This window comes from Chaetodon trifascialis, chromosome 8 (genome assembly GCF_039877785.1).
Source record: "Chaetodon trifascialis isolate fChaTrf1 chromosome 8, fChaTrf1.hap1, whole genome shotgun sequence".
Taxonomy (NCBI): Eukaryota; Metazoa; Chordata; class Actinopteri; order Chaetodontiformes; family Chaetodontidae; genus Chaetodon; species Chaetodon trifascialis.
Window position 1 is genome coordinate 16,621,480 of NC_092063.1, and position 17,115 is coordinate 16,638,594.

At 45.0% G+C, this 17,115-nt stretch overlaps 2 protein-coding genes across 2 annotated transcripts in view; both read right to left on the bottom strand.

Annotated features, from left to right (window-relative positions):
- Positions 1-1,134: 1,134 nt before the first annotated feature.
- Positions 1,135-11,290, bottom strand: pdpn (podoplanin). The gene is made up of 4 exons (XM_070967587.1): positions 10,749-11,290; positions 4,275-4,667; positions 3,874-3,982; positions 1,135-2,764 (listed from the first exon to the last, which is right to left on the bottom strand). Exons 1-4 carry the CDS (start codon positions 10,810-10,812, stop codon positions 2,758-2,760), a joined length of 573 nt encoding a protein of 190 aa, XP_070823688.1. The 5' UTR covers positions 10,813-11,290; the 3' UTR covers positions 1,135-2,757.
- A 1,023-nt stretch (positions 11,291-12,313) lies between these two features.
- LOC139335668 (forkhead box protein J3-like) overlaps positions 12,314-17,115 on the bottom strand; it is a 60,979-nt gene continuing 56,177 nt past the window's right edge. Inside the window, exons 11-13 of the mRNA XM_070969387.1 lie at positions 16,352-16,624; positions 15,600-15,701; positions 12,314-14,365 (exon numbers count right to left, since the gene is read on the bottom strand). Of these exons, the coding sequence (XP_070825488.1) occupies positions 14,244-14,365; positions 15,600-15,701; positions 16,352-16,624 (497 nt within the window). The 3' untranslated portion in view covers positions 12,314-14,243. The remainder of the gene's footprint in view (positions 14,366-15,599; positions 15,702-16,351; positions 16,625-17,115) is intronic.

The window sequence follows — 17,115 nt, forward strand, 5'->3', positions numbered from 1 at the left end:
CACATTGGATCACACAAACACATGAACGCAGAGCTTCCACACACTCAGCTCATATTTATGCCTGCACACCACATACAGGCGGTTTTGAGGCTGATAATTAAATATGAGACAGACCTGTGTGTGTGTGTACTGTTGGAACCATGAGTCTGACTCTCAGTGAATCACACACTTTTATGGCACATCTTAATAACTGCATCTGCTGGGACATTTTGCTGGAACATGTTGTGATAGGTTTAACATGTGTTCATCTGCACAGAGGACACAGAGTTGGCGATTTTGGTCTTTTTTAGAGTATTTCTAAGAGAGTGTGTAAACGCACATGATCAATGCTGGGCCCACCCAGGAAGTGACTCCTCCCTGTAGCGATGCACAGAATTCCCCCTTGCTGAAGGAGAGAGAGGCAGCTGCTGGCGAGCAGCTCCACAGCCACAGCCCATAGCCTCTCCATCTGCCCCTCTCAAAAGACTCCATTGTTCCCAGCAGTCTGAGGCGAGAGAGTGAGCTAAAGAGAGTTATGAAGCCCGCCGGTGGGGCAGAGGCTGGGGAGGTGGGCGTTGGGCTGCTGCCTAAAACCACACGGAGGAGAGGAAGCCAGACACAGAGCATCTCTGTGCGACTCACAGCCTGCTGTTGGAGCCTTGCCTCAGCTTAACAGCACTGTATGAAAAAGTCCACAACATGACATAAAAACACCACCTAACTGTCAGAAGGCTCAACCGACTCAACGGCTCAAAGCCATGTGTTCCTCCATATTTGGTGCCGTTTGTCTCCCTGCTGAAAAGGTTTTTTTTTTTTTTTTTTTTTTTTTTGAATTTGGAGCTTTACTTGAATGGACCAATCAGTGGACTGGATGCAGCCTGTGTGGAAACTTGATTTGTATGTGTGTGGATTGCACTTGGAAATAGTCAAATAAGGGTCATAAGATGTCACAAGTATTTTGCCCCAACTCAATACTGAATACAGTGGTGCTCAAGAATGTGTTGCCTTTTGGCGTTGCCAGGGTGACTATGTAATCTAATTGATAGGAAATGTCTAGGGACAATAAACAGATATCCAAAAAAGCCATTCAGGGATGCTTTCTCACACACGAAAGACAAAAGAGAGCTTTCAGTTCACAATTTGGAGACATATTTTGTGGAGTGTTTTCAGTTTTTTATTGAAACAGTATGAACAAAAACACTGCATTTAAATTAAAAGAGTTCAAACAGATCAGATGGCACAAATTATAGACCGAGTACTGATGATATGTGGCAAAGCAGAAGAGAGGAAACAAACACATGTCGTTGCAAACATTTGCAGTGTCTAAAGCCTATAATCATTAAACATTACATCACTCATTCAGTGCACATATTAAACGAGTTTGTAAAGCAAGCGGCGCTAAGCTGAGGCCTCATTATTGTACACCCATTCAGCACACTGACAATTGCAGAAATAATAAAAACGGGCATTGCTGCCTAACACTGTGCACTAAACCTAAGTGCAACTATAAAACGTCACCCTGTGCACACAGTCTGGGGTTAGTTGAATTTAAAGACTGGATGGCTGCTCTGATAATCTAACTAGAAACACAAGTACTATGAATACATTGTCAAGACAATGTTATGACTACGTCTAACCACTGGCTGTGTGTAAGCCATTACGAGGAACAAGCCAGAAAGCTGTTCTTTTTGGAATGGGTGGCAGTTAAAAAGTACAGTCAATTCACATTAATAATGCACTTCAAAAGTTAAAATCCTCCTAACTACCTCGAGAATACCAGAGACAGTGGCACAAACCCTTCTGCTAAATTTCACAGATATGTATTAGGTTTTTATATGTCAGTGTTAAAGTGGGCAGAATGTCACGTTACTCTTGCAACGAGGGTGCCTTTTGCTTTCCCGTTAGCCCCATGCTAGCCCTCCAAGCTCATGAGTCTGATGTCACAACAACTTCTGCACACGGTGCGTCATACAGTTGGCCAACATATCAGGGATTCTGGCTACGTGAGAAGCGGCTTTAAATGGTGCTCAGGGTTGCTTTAAAGGGCTGTTAACCACAACAGTAGCCTAAGGCTGCCTGTATGTACTGTGTATTCCAAAATATCAAACGCTAGCCTATGCAACTGCAACATATGAGAAAGTCATTAGCTGTATACTATGTAGTCTCCTTGCATTGTATATACATCCTGTGGAATTTGTGACAGTCTCTCCTGCTTTCTCTACTGCTCCCACCTTCCTTGTGTGTTTAATTTCCTTCAGCTTTGTCAGTATTTTCCATATTTGAGTCCTCTCAAACTTCCATGCAAATGTAAATCTCTTGAAAGGAGAGAGATTTTATCCCTAGATGTCAGATGATCTCCCACCGTTCTTTCTCCCCCTCTCTTTCTCTCTCTCTTTTTTTACTATAACAAAATGCATTTGAAAAGGCCTGAAATTCTTTGCGACATCCTGCCGTCAACACATTTTGTTCTCTCCGAGGGAGCGAGGGAGGAGAGAGCCTTTTATATCAGCGGCTCCTGGGGGTCTGGGAGGTAGCGGGGGAGGTGAGGATGTTTGCTCATGCACCCCCCTCTTGTCTCACATACATACAGTACACATACATACAACACACACAAGCCTCCCCCTCTTACTTTTTTTTTCTTTTTTTTGGCAATAGTCCAGAAGTCCTGAAGAGAATTTAGTTCTGTTGCTTGTTTTCATGATCGGAAGTGACGTCACAGCTCAGTAGTTCAGAATTTCCAGAACTTTGGGTGCTTCTGCTGCTTGGCCGACTTTTTCCTTAAGGGCTGTGGGATACAGAGAAAGAGTCAGTGGTTGAGGACGGCGAGTTATTCTATCTGTCTGAGCGTTTTAAAGATTAAAGTTTCATATGGGCGGTGAATAAAGCTGGTTTGAAGATTTAATTGGATGATTAAAAATGTGGGTAAATACAGAGGGGTGTGTTTATCAAAGCATTAAAAGGAGGACGTTTTGTTTTAAAGGAGTTTGTTCAGGAGTTCACAACATTAGCTTTTGGACTGCATTTTCCCCATTTAGAGAGCAGCTTGAGGTGGCAGCAAGTTTAAGACGATAAACTGTGAAATAAAGAGTAAATAATGAAATAGACCACAGAAAAACTGATAATTAGGAAAACAAAGAGAAGCTCACAGCTTTGTGTTGCTGCCTCACCTCTGACAAACACAGGGGATCAAATCTGTTGATGTAAAGCTTGATGACCACTGGCCACATAGACAGACACTGAGTCAATAAACAAGCTCGATTCAATGCCAAATAGAGCCACTTGTCACCATGAATGCCCAGTTTATCTCCCAGGGCCATGGGACTGTGTCAGCAAAAGCAGCAACTAGCGTCAAACTTTGTCAATGGGTTTTGGGAGAAGGACGCGATGTTTTACATGGATTAAGATCATGATGGGTTAAAAAGGACTGGCTGAAAGAATCAAATAGAGGATGTTACAGAAACCATAATGCTGTCTTTTTTCGCAGGTTTTTTGTTCCTGGCAGACCTGTGACACAAGAAACATTCATTCGTTAGCGGGACATGCAGCTCATGATCGCAGTCTCACAGGGGAGTTTGCAGGAGTACTGTCACTTCTGTTACTCTCATGAAGGTTGGTTCACTTTCAAATATGTCTTTACAGCAGAGACCAACTCTGGTTGACAAGCTATGGCAGTTTGTGCTGGGCATGTGAGGCCATCTGATCTCACACAGAGCAACACTCTCTGCAGGACCAATTACGTCACTGCCTGTGTTATTTCATCACAGGATGTGTCAGCGATGACTAAAAGCTCATGCTGTTTCACTCCATATTTAGAGGGAGCCTGAAGTGATGACTCACTGCACAGCATTCATTTAACTGTCTGCATTCACAGCCAGTAGAGGTGGGGGTACTTACGAGTATTTGCCCATCCTCCTTACAGCGGCAATCACCACAGCGATGACGATGACCACAGCCAACAGAGCGCCAATCACGATGCCGACTACCTGGCCAGAACTAAGGCCCTCTGTAGGACAGACAGACAAGAGTAGGTTAATTTTTTAGACTTAACTTTGCTTTTTATATTTCTATTCTTCATCTTCTATGTAGACCAGCGAAATTAAATTTCATGGGTAATTTTCACTCTCTGAATCAAATGTGTGTCTATCTATGAGAAGATCATTGAGCTCAGAGAACGAGCAGGAGTTGGAAAGTGAAAGAGGAAGGAGGTTCATTTTTGGAGAGATTTAAGTCACTTCTACATGTCACCTGACTACATCCCCACACTTCAACATCCACCCCCCCCACACATTCCTCACCGACGTTGCCTCCTTCAACGACCACTTCTTCATGCGGCTCCACTGCCGTCCCCTTGGATGGGACGTCAGCCTCTGTTACCTCAGAGGGGGCTGCAGTCTCCACAGCAGGAGCGTCGGTGTTAACGGGTTCTGGTGGTGGTGGTGGAGGAGCAGTAACAACAATAGGGGCTTGTGTCTCTGCAATGGGCTCCTCAGTAGTGACCGCAGGGGAAGGAGGCACCGCCACTGTGGCAACTTCTGTTGCAACTTCACCAGGAGCCGCCACTGGGTCAGTTGGAGGAGGACCAGTGACAACATTAAGGTTGTCTTTTGGATTGTGTGTAGCATCAGCGGTGGTGTCTGCTGTGATCTCAGTGACCCCGTCATCAGCGCTTGTTGGGAAAACTGTGGGGCCTGGGGAGAGCAATTAGAGGTGGTTCACATGCAGGTATAAATTTAGGATTAACAGTTTGCAGCTGGGGAACTGTTTCTGTTGTAATTGTACATATTGCTTTTGTCATCAGTTCCCTAACTATAAGAAGAAAGGGACAACACAACGATAAATTGAATATAGTTGTTATAAAGTTAAAACTAAAATTTTCCAGGACTGAAAACAAACTTTTTGTTCGTGTGGATGAAATAATATCACATTTATCTTAACAGAGATATGTCAAGATTACTATATGTTTATCCTGTTGACTTTTTATTTTTTAGTGTTTTCATACAACCAAAAAATGCGACACTGTGGCAGATTTGTTCAAATGTAACTAGTTATAATTAATCTAGACGAAACATGGCTTCAGGGTGTCCAAAATGCAGCCGGAAGCATGATGATATCTTTAATCTTGACTTTTAAGGCCTTGCACGGGATCACACTGAGCTACCTGGCAGAGCCTCCAAACCATTAGTCACCAGCCTGTAACCTGAGGTCCTCTGTTAACTCTGATGACTCTGACAACTTATTTGACTGTTCTCTCACCCTCTTGTACTTGTCCTTGGTTGTGAAGCGCTTTGAAACAGTAATTTTGAAAGGTGCTACATAAATAAAGTCATTATCATTATACTAATATAGTATGATGACAGGACCTTTCTTCTTTCCCGTCTTCTCCCCATCACCAGCACATGGCTATCGTGACAACATGACCACCACACCCCATGACTTTATAAAATGCCCCCCTCCCCCCATCCTGTCTTTAAGGCTCTGCGTTAGCATACTGGCATGCCACATCCTCTGCCTCATTTCCTGTGGAGGGAGCTGCCGCTGCAGCTGACGTGTGAGGAGAGCGCGGGAAAGCTTGTTAACCCTCAGCTGCTGAACATGTGCAGTCACTGAAGGGTGCGGTTGGAGGGACAACGCCTGATCGTGCGACGAAACACCACAACTGGATCATCTGCAGCTTTTTTTTTTTTTTTCCACTTCTCAGGGAGGCTTGATGAAATAGTAAACCAAACACCTTGAGGAAATGTCAGCCATATACTTTACAACCATCTTTAACTCCTGTTTTTCTCAGAGATATGTCTAATTATCATCCAGGATCATTCATGAGGAACTTTTTTGGATGATCAACATTTAAAATCAGGTTTTGCCAGAGCTAAAAAGACCTTCTGTGCCTGCAGTAAAATGGAGGCTCCCATTCAGTATTTTGCAAAGACTTGTATTTACCAGTGTGTCTTTCATCAAGGCCTGGACTATGAAGCGGTCTGGCTTCAACCTCATCATTTCCCTCCAATAACCTTCGCTACATCTCCCACATTCAACATCCTCCCAGCCACAACTGGAAGCTCAGCCTGGACAGCGCTGCTTCAGAATTAAGGAGGTGGAATTCAGTGTGGCACTAAAATTACGGCATACAGTTAACTTTCCACTGACAAGAAAAAACCCCTTAAATCTGCGTCTCCTTCACCAATCTCTTACTCCAGAGACCAGAAACAAGCGTCTGTGTGAGTTTTCTAAACTTAGCGTCTGACATCATGCTCTCTCCATGTCCGTTTTCTACGATTGTTCTAAATACTTGAAATAATAGAGAATACTTTACAAGGGTAAAAATAACACTGAATGACTGGACTGGTGCAGTTATTCCTAGTCTTGTGTTGGCTAGCGGGTTCATTAGCAACAGACAGGGTAAATATAACAAAACATTTGTTCCCACTGCGGCAGAGTACTGAAGGGGGGTTTTCAAAAGACGACTGTTTGTTTGGAAAGTCTGTAAGCGATGATAAAATGGTCTGTGCTTCCCAGAGTATGGTCGTACGCTATCTGTAATCACCCCCTCAGCCTCCTCTAACAATTGGTTCATTATGTGTACAGTTCCCACAATTAGATCTGAGTAGTATTTCCTCCCCACCGTGTGGACTATCCTAAATACAGCTGCATTAGTGAGTAACACAGTACGACTGCTGCAGTCTACATCCTCTCCTCTCTCTTTTCCTTTTAATCTACTTCTCGTCCGTCTCATTCTCCCTTGACCCTGCCACTCCCTGAGGATAGGTTTGTTGCTGCTGAAGCCTTTGAGAGGGCCGAATCCCTGGAGAGAAAGGGAGAGAAAGAAAGGGAGGGCAGAAGGGAACGCAAGATAGTGGAGGGGAGCTTTGAGAGAACGGCCGGGGAGCAGCCCAGTGTCCCTTCTGCTGCTTGATTTCATTGTGAACAAGGTCTGCCTCTGGTTTGCTGCCTTGGCTCACAGCAAGAAGTGTGTCCATGTGTAGTGGTTAGCATGCATGTAAGTTAATCCTCAGGGGGGTCAGAGAACAGGGTTCAGATCCAGAACAGGACCCCTAAAGCTGGTGAGGGTTTCTCTCGCCATAGGGGTTTGAGAATGGGTCAACACACGACACTCTGCTTCTGATGACCACACACTTTAAACCTTCTGAGCTTAAGGGGCATTGTGAGGAACCTCAGCTCCCTGCAACCCTCAGCAAGTAAAAGCGCCGCAGGACTGGAAGCCGTTCCAGTTTCTTTTCATTCTCTCAGTCCTAGACTGGGAAATGTTTACGTAACTGCGGCATTGTCCTTATTATTCCAAATTTTCAGTGGTGCACCCAGGTCATTTTACCCATGATTACATCATTTTGACCACATGTGCTCTCTCACATCCATTTCCATGTGAAGCATGAAACAGTCTGAAATCATGCTGCCTGTTAACAAGCATTAGCAAGTGCAATGAGTTCATGCCACATGTTGTTATGCGTGTTTGTGTTTACGTATACGTTACTTTCATGGCTGCTCATCGGCTAAAATCAAAGGGTTGAAGATATGTTTCCCCACTCATTATGTTAAAGTTAAGTTGAGGACAAAAAGTTTATGGACAAACAGGACACAAAAAGCACACAGCAGCTAAGATGAGGTGATGACACTGTCTGTAAAAATAGGCTCCAGTAAGTATTTCAAATAATAATGGACCAAAGTAATTGGGACTGTGAATAATACTGGGTTTAAAATCTCCCTCAACCTTAGACAAGCTTTAATGATAGGATATAGATATAGAGGGAGGGACAGAGAGGTGTAAAAGGCAGGCAAAAAGAGTTAAAAGTAAGAAAATCAGAAAAGGAATACAGCAAAAAGCTGGGAGACAGAGGTGGAGGCACCCGTGTGGGGCTTCACTCCTGCCTGGCATAAATAAAACATCCAGAGAGAGTGAAAGAGTGAGGGAGGGACACAATGATATACAATGTGAGACAGAAAAGGAGGGAGTAGCAGCTTTCATCCATTAAAATCACGATCAGCTGTCACCGAGGCCCCCTGTTTGTGTGTGAGACAGAGCTACTAATTCCCAGTCCTGCGTAGGAGGCAAAGGGTCCATGAACACGGCGTGAGGGAGTGTGAGAGCGTCCACCTTTGGAGCCCAGGAATGTTTTTGCTGTGCTGGAGGAGGGAAATGTGAGAGAGATAGGCACCCTGCCCGTCTTCACTGCACTACGGTGAGATGCCGCACGGCATAGCCTCCCCCACTCAACCAGTAGGAGTCAGCTGTGGAGACACTGGGGCGCAACATGCACTGCACACAGGGGATTTTAGGCAGGAGACAGGCTTGAGTGGAATATTCTCAGCCGGTCTTATCACAGATGCAACACAAGGAGCGTCCTCGCTCATACAAGGAATCATTTTTTCCCCTGCTGGTCTAACTTAGATAGGAGGACAGGTTCCATCTGGACTCTATCGCCACAGGCAGAAACTAGTCCAGACCTAGCTCAAGTGGGCCTTTAATCTTAGGCCTAACAGGCCTGATTAAATTCCTAAAATGTAATGAATCAGGGCAGGCACGACGTGAAATGCAACCACCGTACAAATGACTACATAAACAGACCATGCTGTGGCATCACTGTAATCCTGCTCTTTCCTCGCAAACAAAATTAAACAGCCCAGATAAAAGCAACACTCCTGGCCACTTAATGTATTTCTAATCACATACCTCCTAACCTTCAAATCCGACTCCCACATCATAAAACCCCCACCCGGTTGTGTAAGTGTCCCTTAGTCAGCAGCTCTATTTTTTTCTTACTTTCTCGTGCACCATGTCTCACCCTGCAGCACACGTAGGTGCTACAGATATGAGACATTTGTGTCAGTCCTCACGGAGGAGACACACACACAAAAAAACTTCCACAGGGAGGTTTGGGCCGTTCCCTGAAGCCCTGCTACAGGGACAAGTTGTCAGGGCCTGGTGCCGGCCAAAAATGGCCTCACGTTCCTTTCCATAAGCAGATGTTTCTTTCTCTTTGCGGAAAAATTTGAAAGTATGACTGAGCGTTTTCCCTCTCAAAATGATACTCAGCTGACGTGAGAGGCGCTCCACTGGCACGGCCTTTACAGGCATACGTCTCATATTTGGAGTATGAGCGCAACATTTGAGTCATTTCTAGAAGTGGGCACAGACAAAGGGCATTGACCTCTCTCTTCAGCAGCCAGATGTGACGGGGATGTTGTAGGCCCAGAGAGGCAGACAAAACTCATTAAGAAGGAGACCGGAGGGGGTGGGGGCAGCAGTGTGAAGGTTTTACAGGATACATGGGGTTTGCTAGTTAAGTGAGCAGTCGCGAGGGAGTTAAAAGACCCCATTTGTGAGTCAAAGTTGTGGAATGAGCTTTTTTCTTTGTTTCCCCTTTTCTTTGGAAAACTGAGGTGGCTGAGTTAGGACTCACTCTGAAAGTTTAAGGACCTCCATGGAAATGAGGCTGGCATGTCGTGTCCGACTGGTAAAGGTTGTTGTTTAAAAATAGGCCCAAACCCTCTCTGCTCCCCCCCATGTCTACACCAACCCTGTCCCCCGGGGTCCAGGCTCATCAGACTGGAACAGGGGAAGGGGGCAGAGCGTTGGGGAAAGGTGGAGGACTGTTAGGAGATGGGGGAGAGGTGGGGTTTTAAGTGGTATAGCTCGACACCCCACCAAAGATGGGTAAATGCCAAGGGGTGGTGTGCCGCATGGTCTAACAACATGCGGGTAAAAGAGGGTGGGGCCCCTCTTAAAGCTCATCATTTACTGGGTGTTCTCTCTCTTCCTCTCTCATCCATATGACCCTCTTAAATATAGAGCCTCTCTCTATTAATACTCACACGCAAACCAGCCCTGCCCTACAGTTCCCCCTGGCCTCAGCCACACCCCCCGTGCCTGCCTGCAAACACTGCTGGTCAAGGAATGAGTGGAAGGAAGCCGAAAGAAAGGAAGAAAGGGAAAACATGCATACATACATAGAGGGAGAAAGAGAGGCATGAGGTGCAAAGAAAAAACAGAGGAACAGGAAGAAAGCGGTTGCGCTGAGAGAGAAATGAGAAAATCAGGGGTAAAGTGAGAGGAGACAGCGGATAAACTTTCAGATTAATGTGTACGGTGTATGTTACAGTTTACAGCCCCCCCTCCTCATCCCTCCCTGTGTATGAGCACTGTTTTGGGAGCCATCCAAAGGATATTCCTTTCTTCCTTTCTTTGCCAGTGCCAAGAATTTACAGACACGAGGCAGCAGAGCTCCCACTATTACATCACATTTCTCCCTCGTGTCTGCAAATCAAACTTTTCCTGCTGTCCAGATGCTCAGGAGCAGCGCGGAAATGAAACGATAGCGAGACAGAAGTAGGTTGATCTGCTCAAATCAGCACAGACTATCCATCTGAGATGCGCCCTCTTTGTTAAATGAACAGCTTCAACATTCAAGCTTCGCTTTTCCATCGGGGGGATTCTCAGCTAAGGTGGAGCACATGGGCAGGACTACAGCTGCTGAGGTCAGAAGCACGTTTCAGAGATGATTTAACAGTAAAGACAAAAAAAATAAGAAAAGCGTTTACAATTATTTGAACAGAAGAACTTAGTTAAGCAGTTAATGATGCAAACTTGAAAACAGAGTTTATTCTACGTTGTGAAATCAGCCTCCAGAGAGTTACTGTTCGATCAGTGGGGATTAAAAGCAGACAAAGAGTGGCGTGGTGAGGGCACATGGAGGCAGAGGGAGTGAGGGGACACAGTGTGCTCACAGCAGGATGGTGATAGCGGAGAGTTCACTTACTTGCATGTGTGAAGGTGCAGAAAGGGCCAACCAGGGCCATCAGGAGCAGCAGCTGAACATTCATTGTGGTGAAAACGTCTCTCCTTTAGGGACTCCCTCAGGGTAAAGTTCACGACACCAGAGCCCTCGCACACGCCGCTGTGCACACGCCAGACACACACCGATCAGCCTCTCCGGAGGGGAAGGGTTAAGGACCCAAAAAACAGGGTCAAGAATGAAAACCAAGTCTTCAGGAGAAGTTTGGGAAAAGAAGCAGCCCGAGATCCTTTCAACTTGCCGGAGTGATGAGGAACAGGGCCGGGCTGGGGCTGGACGCTCTCACGGCTGGAGGAGGGAGAAAAAGAGTGGTGGAGGGATGTAAAGAGGACAAGAGAGAAGAGCTCTGGCCACTTTGAGGAAGTGGAGGGAGAGAGAGGGACTGGCACACAGCAGGAGAGAGAGGAGTGTGTGTGTGTGTGTGTGTGTGTGTGTGTGTGTGTGTGTGTGTGTGTGTGTGTGTGTGTGTGTGTGTGTGTGTGTGTGTGTGTGTGTGTGTGTGTGTGTGTGTGTGTGACTGAGCTAGGAGTGGAGGAGGGGTGCTGGTACTGCCGGTGGTGGGCTGGGCGGGTTGAGGAGCAAGGGGCAGGTTGGGTTGGGAGGAGGGTGTCTGGATTGGGGCAGTAAGGTGGTTTCAGCCCTCATGGTCCAGCCCAGTGTAGGACACGGTCTGCTCTTAGTGCACAGCCAGCACCTCTGTTTGCAAACCCTGTAATATCAGCACACACACACACACATGTACACACTTGGAAATACAGATAAATTGACCACTGACTTATTTATCAAGACAAGACAGACACTTCACAATACAGTTTACAGTTAGTGCACTTAGATATCTAAAGCAACAAGCTTTTTGAATGCTTTCTGAATGAATGGCGCGAGATGTAAACAGAGCTCTGCGCTGTCTCAAATAATCCTTAATGACAGAGCTAAGAGCCAAGAAAGTGTCCGTAACGGAACGCAGCCTCGCGGCTACCTTTCACAGTCTCTCACAGTGTTTAAGCAAACAGCAAATGACACAAGCATCCGCAATGCGTCTGTATTGATCTCTCAAATCATCAACTTTGCTCTTGCAAAGGAAAGTGGCAGCGTACATCTGCGGCTGACAGACAGCAGCGGGCGAGAGCTGCTTTTTAAACAGGTTTTTCCAATGAAAAGGAGCCGTAAATACAGTTAGAACATTGTGTGACTTTCACACAGGCAGGCATGGGTGGTCTGCTGAGTTTACATGCGATGGAGGGCAAACAAACTGTTGCTTGGTGCTAGGCTGACACCTGTTGGACAACAAGCTACAAGGGTCAAAACAGCACAAAGCCAAGGAGGAAAAAGTTTCCCCAGTAACCAAAAATGGTCCTTTCTCTGCTCTTTTACTTTTGTTTTAACCCTGAAAAATCTGATTGGAGCAGCATGTTAGTGCCACAGTCATAAACAGCACAGCAACTTGCCTTTCATCATTTAAAGGCTTTTTAAATGCCGTTAATACAAACATGCACACCGGCTGATGGAATAACGACAGCAGATGCAAGGTTAGCGCAGTAAAAATGGTCAATGACATTTTAATAAACACTGAAACAGATTTTTAACTGTTGAACCGCCATACACAGATTATTCATGACACACAAAACGCCAATGCCATTTTTTTTCTCACTTATTTACAATATACTGAAGGCATATGTACACAGTATGTCTCCTGAAGGACAAATAACAAAATACTTTCTCTCCATTTGCAGTTTACTTTTTTTTTATCAGTCTGTGTTTTTCAAGGGCAAACATAGGAGTAACATACTGTTATTTACAAGGACGACAACACACAAACATACAAGATATATATGCTGGTCACTGTAATACAGCATTTAATGGCAATAATGAAGAGTATTTTTCTTTTTTTCTTTTTCTTTTTTTACAATGAGACCTTGTATTGACCATTCGAACAATCACTGAGATCCTCCAAACCAAAGAGCACTTTAAGGTCCCATATTTCACTGTGTACCCACTTTATACAAACAAATTACTTGTTTCTTATGTGTATTTTTTGAGCTGTAAGGAGCTGTATGCTAAAGGAAACCAGAGAGGACTATACACACTTCACACAGACAAAACTAAACATCACAGTAAAAAAAAATAAAGTTGAGCATTTGAAAATTTCGTTCAGTCACTGCTGACCGATTCTTTTTTAAATGTCTTTTGAAACAAAGAAACAATAACGCTCACCGTTTTCTTTTATTCCTCTCATCCACCAGACGCTATCAAGTTTGGTGTTGTGCAAAAACTGCTCGTCGTCTCCTAAATGAGGCATACTGAAATCACGCCTGACCTTCACTGCCTGGTCGCAACTGATATGCACTTTCCCAAAATCCTAAAATCTGGGAAAAATGAATTATATCTCAGAAAATGATGTATTATTGTTGACCGAGTCCAAGTCTAGCCAGCGTCTCATTTTCATTTGAATTAGTGGCTGCTGTTCGAGCTTCTTATTCCACAGTATTTTATATCAGATAGCTTATAAGCTGACAAATGCAGACAAACCTTTTGAGCAGTCACCAGGAGGCTCGCTGTTCGCCAACAGGAAGTGCACACTGACAGCACCGTAACCTCGCGCACAGACATGTAAATGGCTTTGTGTTGGTCTGACGTGGTATGTGAATGTAACACCCTGAGAACATGGCATGATGCACTGTTCCACACACACAACAATGGCGTTTAAAGTGATAAACTGTCCAACGTGACAGAACAAAGATAAAGACAGACTGTGGTGCATAGAACTCCTTTAGGCGCTAAATGGTGCCTGTTTACACCAGCAGGTGGAGCTCCACTCAACCGTTACTGAAGCAAGCTGAACATCATTCATTTCCTCCATCGGACTGTGGTTTCACGGACCCACAGCCACATGGTTGCCTAATATTAGAGCGAACAAACAAATGGTATGAGGATGGGATGGTCAGACCTGCTGAATGTGAGTGATTTTCTGCGGGGGGGGGGGGGGGGGGGGGGAGTGGTGAAAGCAAGGTTTCTATTCACGTCAGGTGCAAGTGCTGAACCTTTGCAGACACGTGACACACATTGTAGCAGGAAACACAAAAGATTTAAACAATTCACAGACAATTTGACAACACTTTGGTGACTTGTAACCCTGTTGGCACTGGGCAGGACAAAACATGAGACAATTCAGAGAGCTTCAGGCGGCCTTTCGCCTCGGGCGATGTGTGATCACATCTTGGCTTGGTCCAATCCCGTGCAAGTCTCATCTTTTCTGAATGATTGTCTTTAGACTCACCATCCATTTGTATCAGAAAAAAAAGGCCAGCAAGATCAGAAAAATGACTCAGCGTTTTTGTTTTCTGTTGGATTGTCTTCTGTTTATGCACACGGGTGAGAGGAGCAGGTCGGCCTGTTCCGCACCTCACCTGCCATCACGTCTCTCTCTCTCTCCTCATGCCTCTGTTCCACCAGCGGCTCAGTTTATACGATGGAGTCCCAGTCGAAGTCGTCCTGGATGTCATCTGCAGTGAGCATGCGTCTCACCTGGAAGTGTCCCAGAGGCAGCCTGTGTTGCTGCTGCTGGCTCAGCTGGCTGAGATGGCCTGAAGACAGAAGGAGAGCAGAAGCTTAAATACTCAAACATACTGTTTTTGACATATTTGTGATTAGGATGAAGAAGTTAGCGGAAAAATGGCTTAAATTCTCATCCACCTGGACTGGCTGACACATGGTATTTCTGTTATGGTGCCACATAAAAATTAGGGGTAACACACATTGTTGTGATTTTACACTGCAGACTAAACATGGGGGGTAGGCATAACGGAACATCTTGTAATACAATCCAATTGAATAAAAGCGACTGAATCTTTAGGAAGCTTAGAAAATTACATTTTTTAGGAAGGCAGGTGTGGATTCAGTTATTTGATAATATTTGACACTTTAAAGTGTGGTGTAGTAACACTGTGTTGCATTATGCATGCTGTGAGTATCTTTATCTTCATAGTCTGAGCCCTCCTTGTTGTAAGAAGACCATTTACAATACTGAACACTACGGTCAACAGTGTCCTCTAGCAGCAGGAAAAGAAAACCTTCTGTGCTGACACACAAAACCTTGGCATTTAATCAATTCAATTTAATTTAAAAATATATAAAAAATATTTCTTTTTAAAGGTATAAATGATGTAGATGTGCGATGTCTCTCAGGAGGAGCTTTTGTCAAGTCAATTACAACTGACATCTGTGGAGTCACAGGACATGTAGGATCCAGTGTTTTTTGAGTTTGACCTTGACTTAAAGCATCAAAACTGACCGTTCTTCTTCTCATCTGTTTCCTCTGAGTCCCTGAAGTTTTTGGAAATACAATACTAAATTGCTGGAGTACCCCTTTAGTTGTACCTCTGTCGCTGTGCCACACTCTCTGGGCCAGGCCGTGACGAGCTAAACTGTACATGTACAGCAGGTGAAATGCACCAACCTTACTGAAATTACTGATATTCATGATGAATTTCTGGTTCTTTCCCTTAAAGTTGGTATTTCATCATGGTTTCACTTGTTTGTCATGCTGTCATAGCACTACCGCATTATCACTATCAAATGCTGATACTGTACTGTCTAGTGGAAAAACACTGGCAAATTCTGATCCTGACAAACACATACACGCATGGATACACACCTGCGCGCGTGCGCGCACACACACACACACACACACACACACACACACACACACACACACACACACACACACACACACACACACACACACACACACACACACACGTATACACCGCATCTCTACCTGCTCCACCTGACCTGTTAAAAGAGCACTGGAGGAATCACCTGTCATGGCGGGGGCCGTGTTGCTCATGGGAGGCATGTGGGGGTATCCTGGTGGGCCCATCAGAGAGGAGATGCTCTGTCTCGAGTCTATGTACATGTTCCCTGTGGGAGAGCAGACAAAAGGGCAATGACTAACTGTCAGATTAGTATCCCGACTTTCACACGTGCATTGATGTCTTTGCAGAACACGAGCTGCTATCATGTGCGCGTAGAGTTTTACTGCAATCTTATGCTAAGCCTGAGAAATCCTACAGAACGTGCTGCCTCTCAGTGGATTTTCCACTGGTGGAATATCCCCTTTTCTTCATATCTCCAGTTGCCATGAAGCTGACAGCATCCATAATTCCCTTGTAAATCTGTAATGGGCAAACAATGGTGCAGGGGGAGAGAGGCTGTTGTTCAACGGCGCCTGTCACATCAGGCGAGTATAGAAATGTGGCTGAGCATAGATTTGAATTTTAGGAGATGTTTAACCAAATTTCAGAGTGAAATTTCCATTTATTTTTAATCAAGTTCTGTTATTTTTATTGTATTGTTGTACTCTATTACATTTATCTGACAGCTTGAGTGACAGATGAGATAAATTCATAAAGTCCGTATTTTTACTACTGATACTGGAGCAGACTTAACAGCTAAAAGCAGAAATTTTAGATTGTGGTGTTGATCCCTTTATTTCAGTAAAGATTATGATGTAAACCTGATCCGGGGTACCTGGCTAGGCATGTGACAATAGAACAGCTCTGCTCACTGACCCGTGCTGATGTGGTGGTTATGTTGATTGTGTTGCCCGTGCTGATTGTGCTGGCTGGCCTTTGGGTGCATCGCCCCGTGCGGCTGAGCCGGGTGCTGCGGCGCTCCTGGTGGTGTCGGGTGTTGGACCTGAGGTTGCGGGTGGGCGGCGCCCTGCGGGGTGATGACCCCCGTGGCTGTGAAGAACTGGTTGATGGAGGAGCACAGGTCGGCCATCTGGGCGGGGTCCAGCGACCAGTTGTTGAGCTCAGCCTGCCGCATGCTCTCCTTTAGTCCTGGCAGACAGACAGAAGTGGTGAGGACGGACAGTGACGGTCACTCACTGCAAAGCTTTCATCAGTCTATGTTAATAACATAAACATAAGCTGCTTGAAGTTATATTTGATCAAAACTTCAGCAAGATTTAAACTGTTTGCAGGTTCTTCACCGTAATACAAAAGAATGTGAGCGATTGTGAGCAGTGCGTATCCTGGGTTTCCAGGATTTACAAGGTTAACGTTGGGAGGATTAAAGACGTGTGGGGTTAAAAATGAGATTTAACACCTGGTTAACAGGGGCACTTTTGTTAGTAGAACATATATTAATGTTTGTATTAACAGCAGTGCTTTTGCTTCATAAATGAGGTGCAATATTATGCCATCTTGCATTGATATTAGCATTCGCTTTCCATCAGAGCAACAATGCATCAGTTTTTCCCAGTCACCAAACACCTTTTACTGATTCTATTGTTCCACCTGCTTACATTTGATGACATATAACCCTGAAC

Bases quoted from the DNA above. Each gene is read 5' to 3' on its own strand.
- pdpn (XM_070967587.1), bottom strand. From the start codon at position 10,812: ATGAATGTTCAGCTGCTGCTCCTGATGGCCCTGGTTGGCCCTTTCTGC. The intron at 4,668-10,748 runs GTAAGTGAACTC...TGCTCTCCCCAG, and splicing joins CTGCACCTTCACACATGCAA to GCCCCACAGTTTTCCCAACA. The intron at 3,983-4,274 runs GTGAGGAATGTG...TCTGTCCTACAG, and splicing joins CGTTGAAGGAGGCAACGTCG to AGGGCCTTAGTTCTGGCCAG.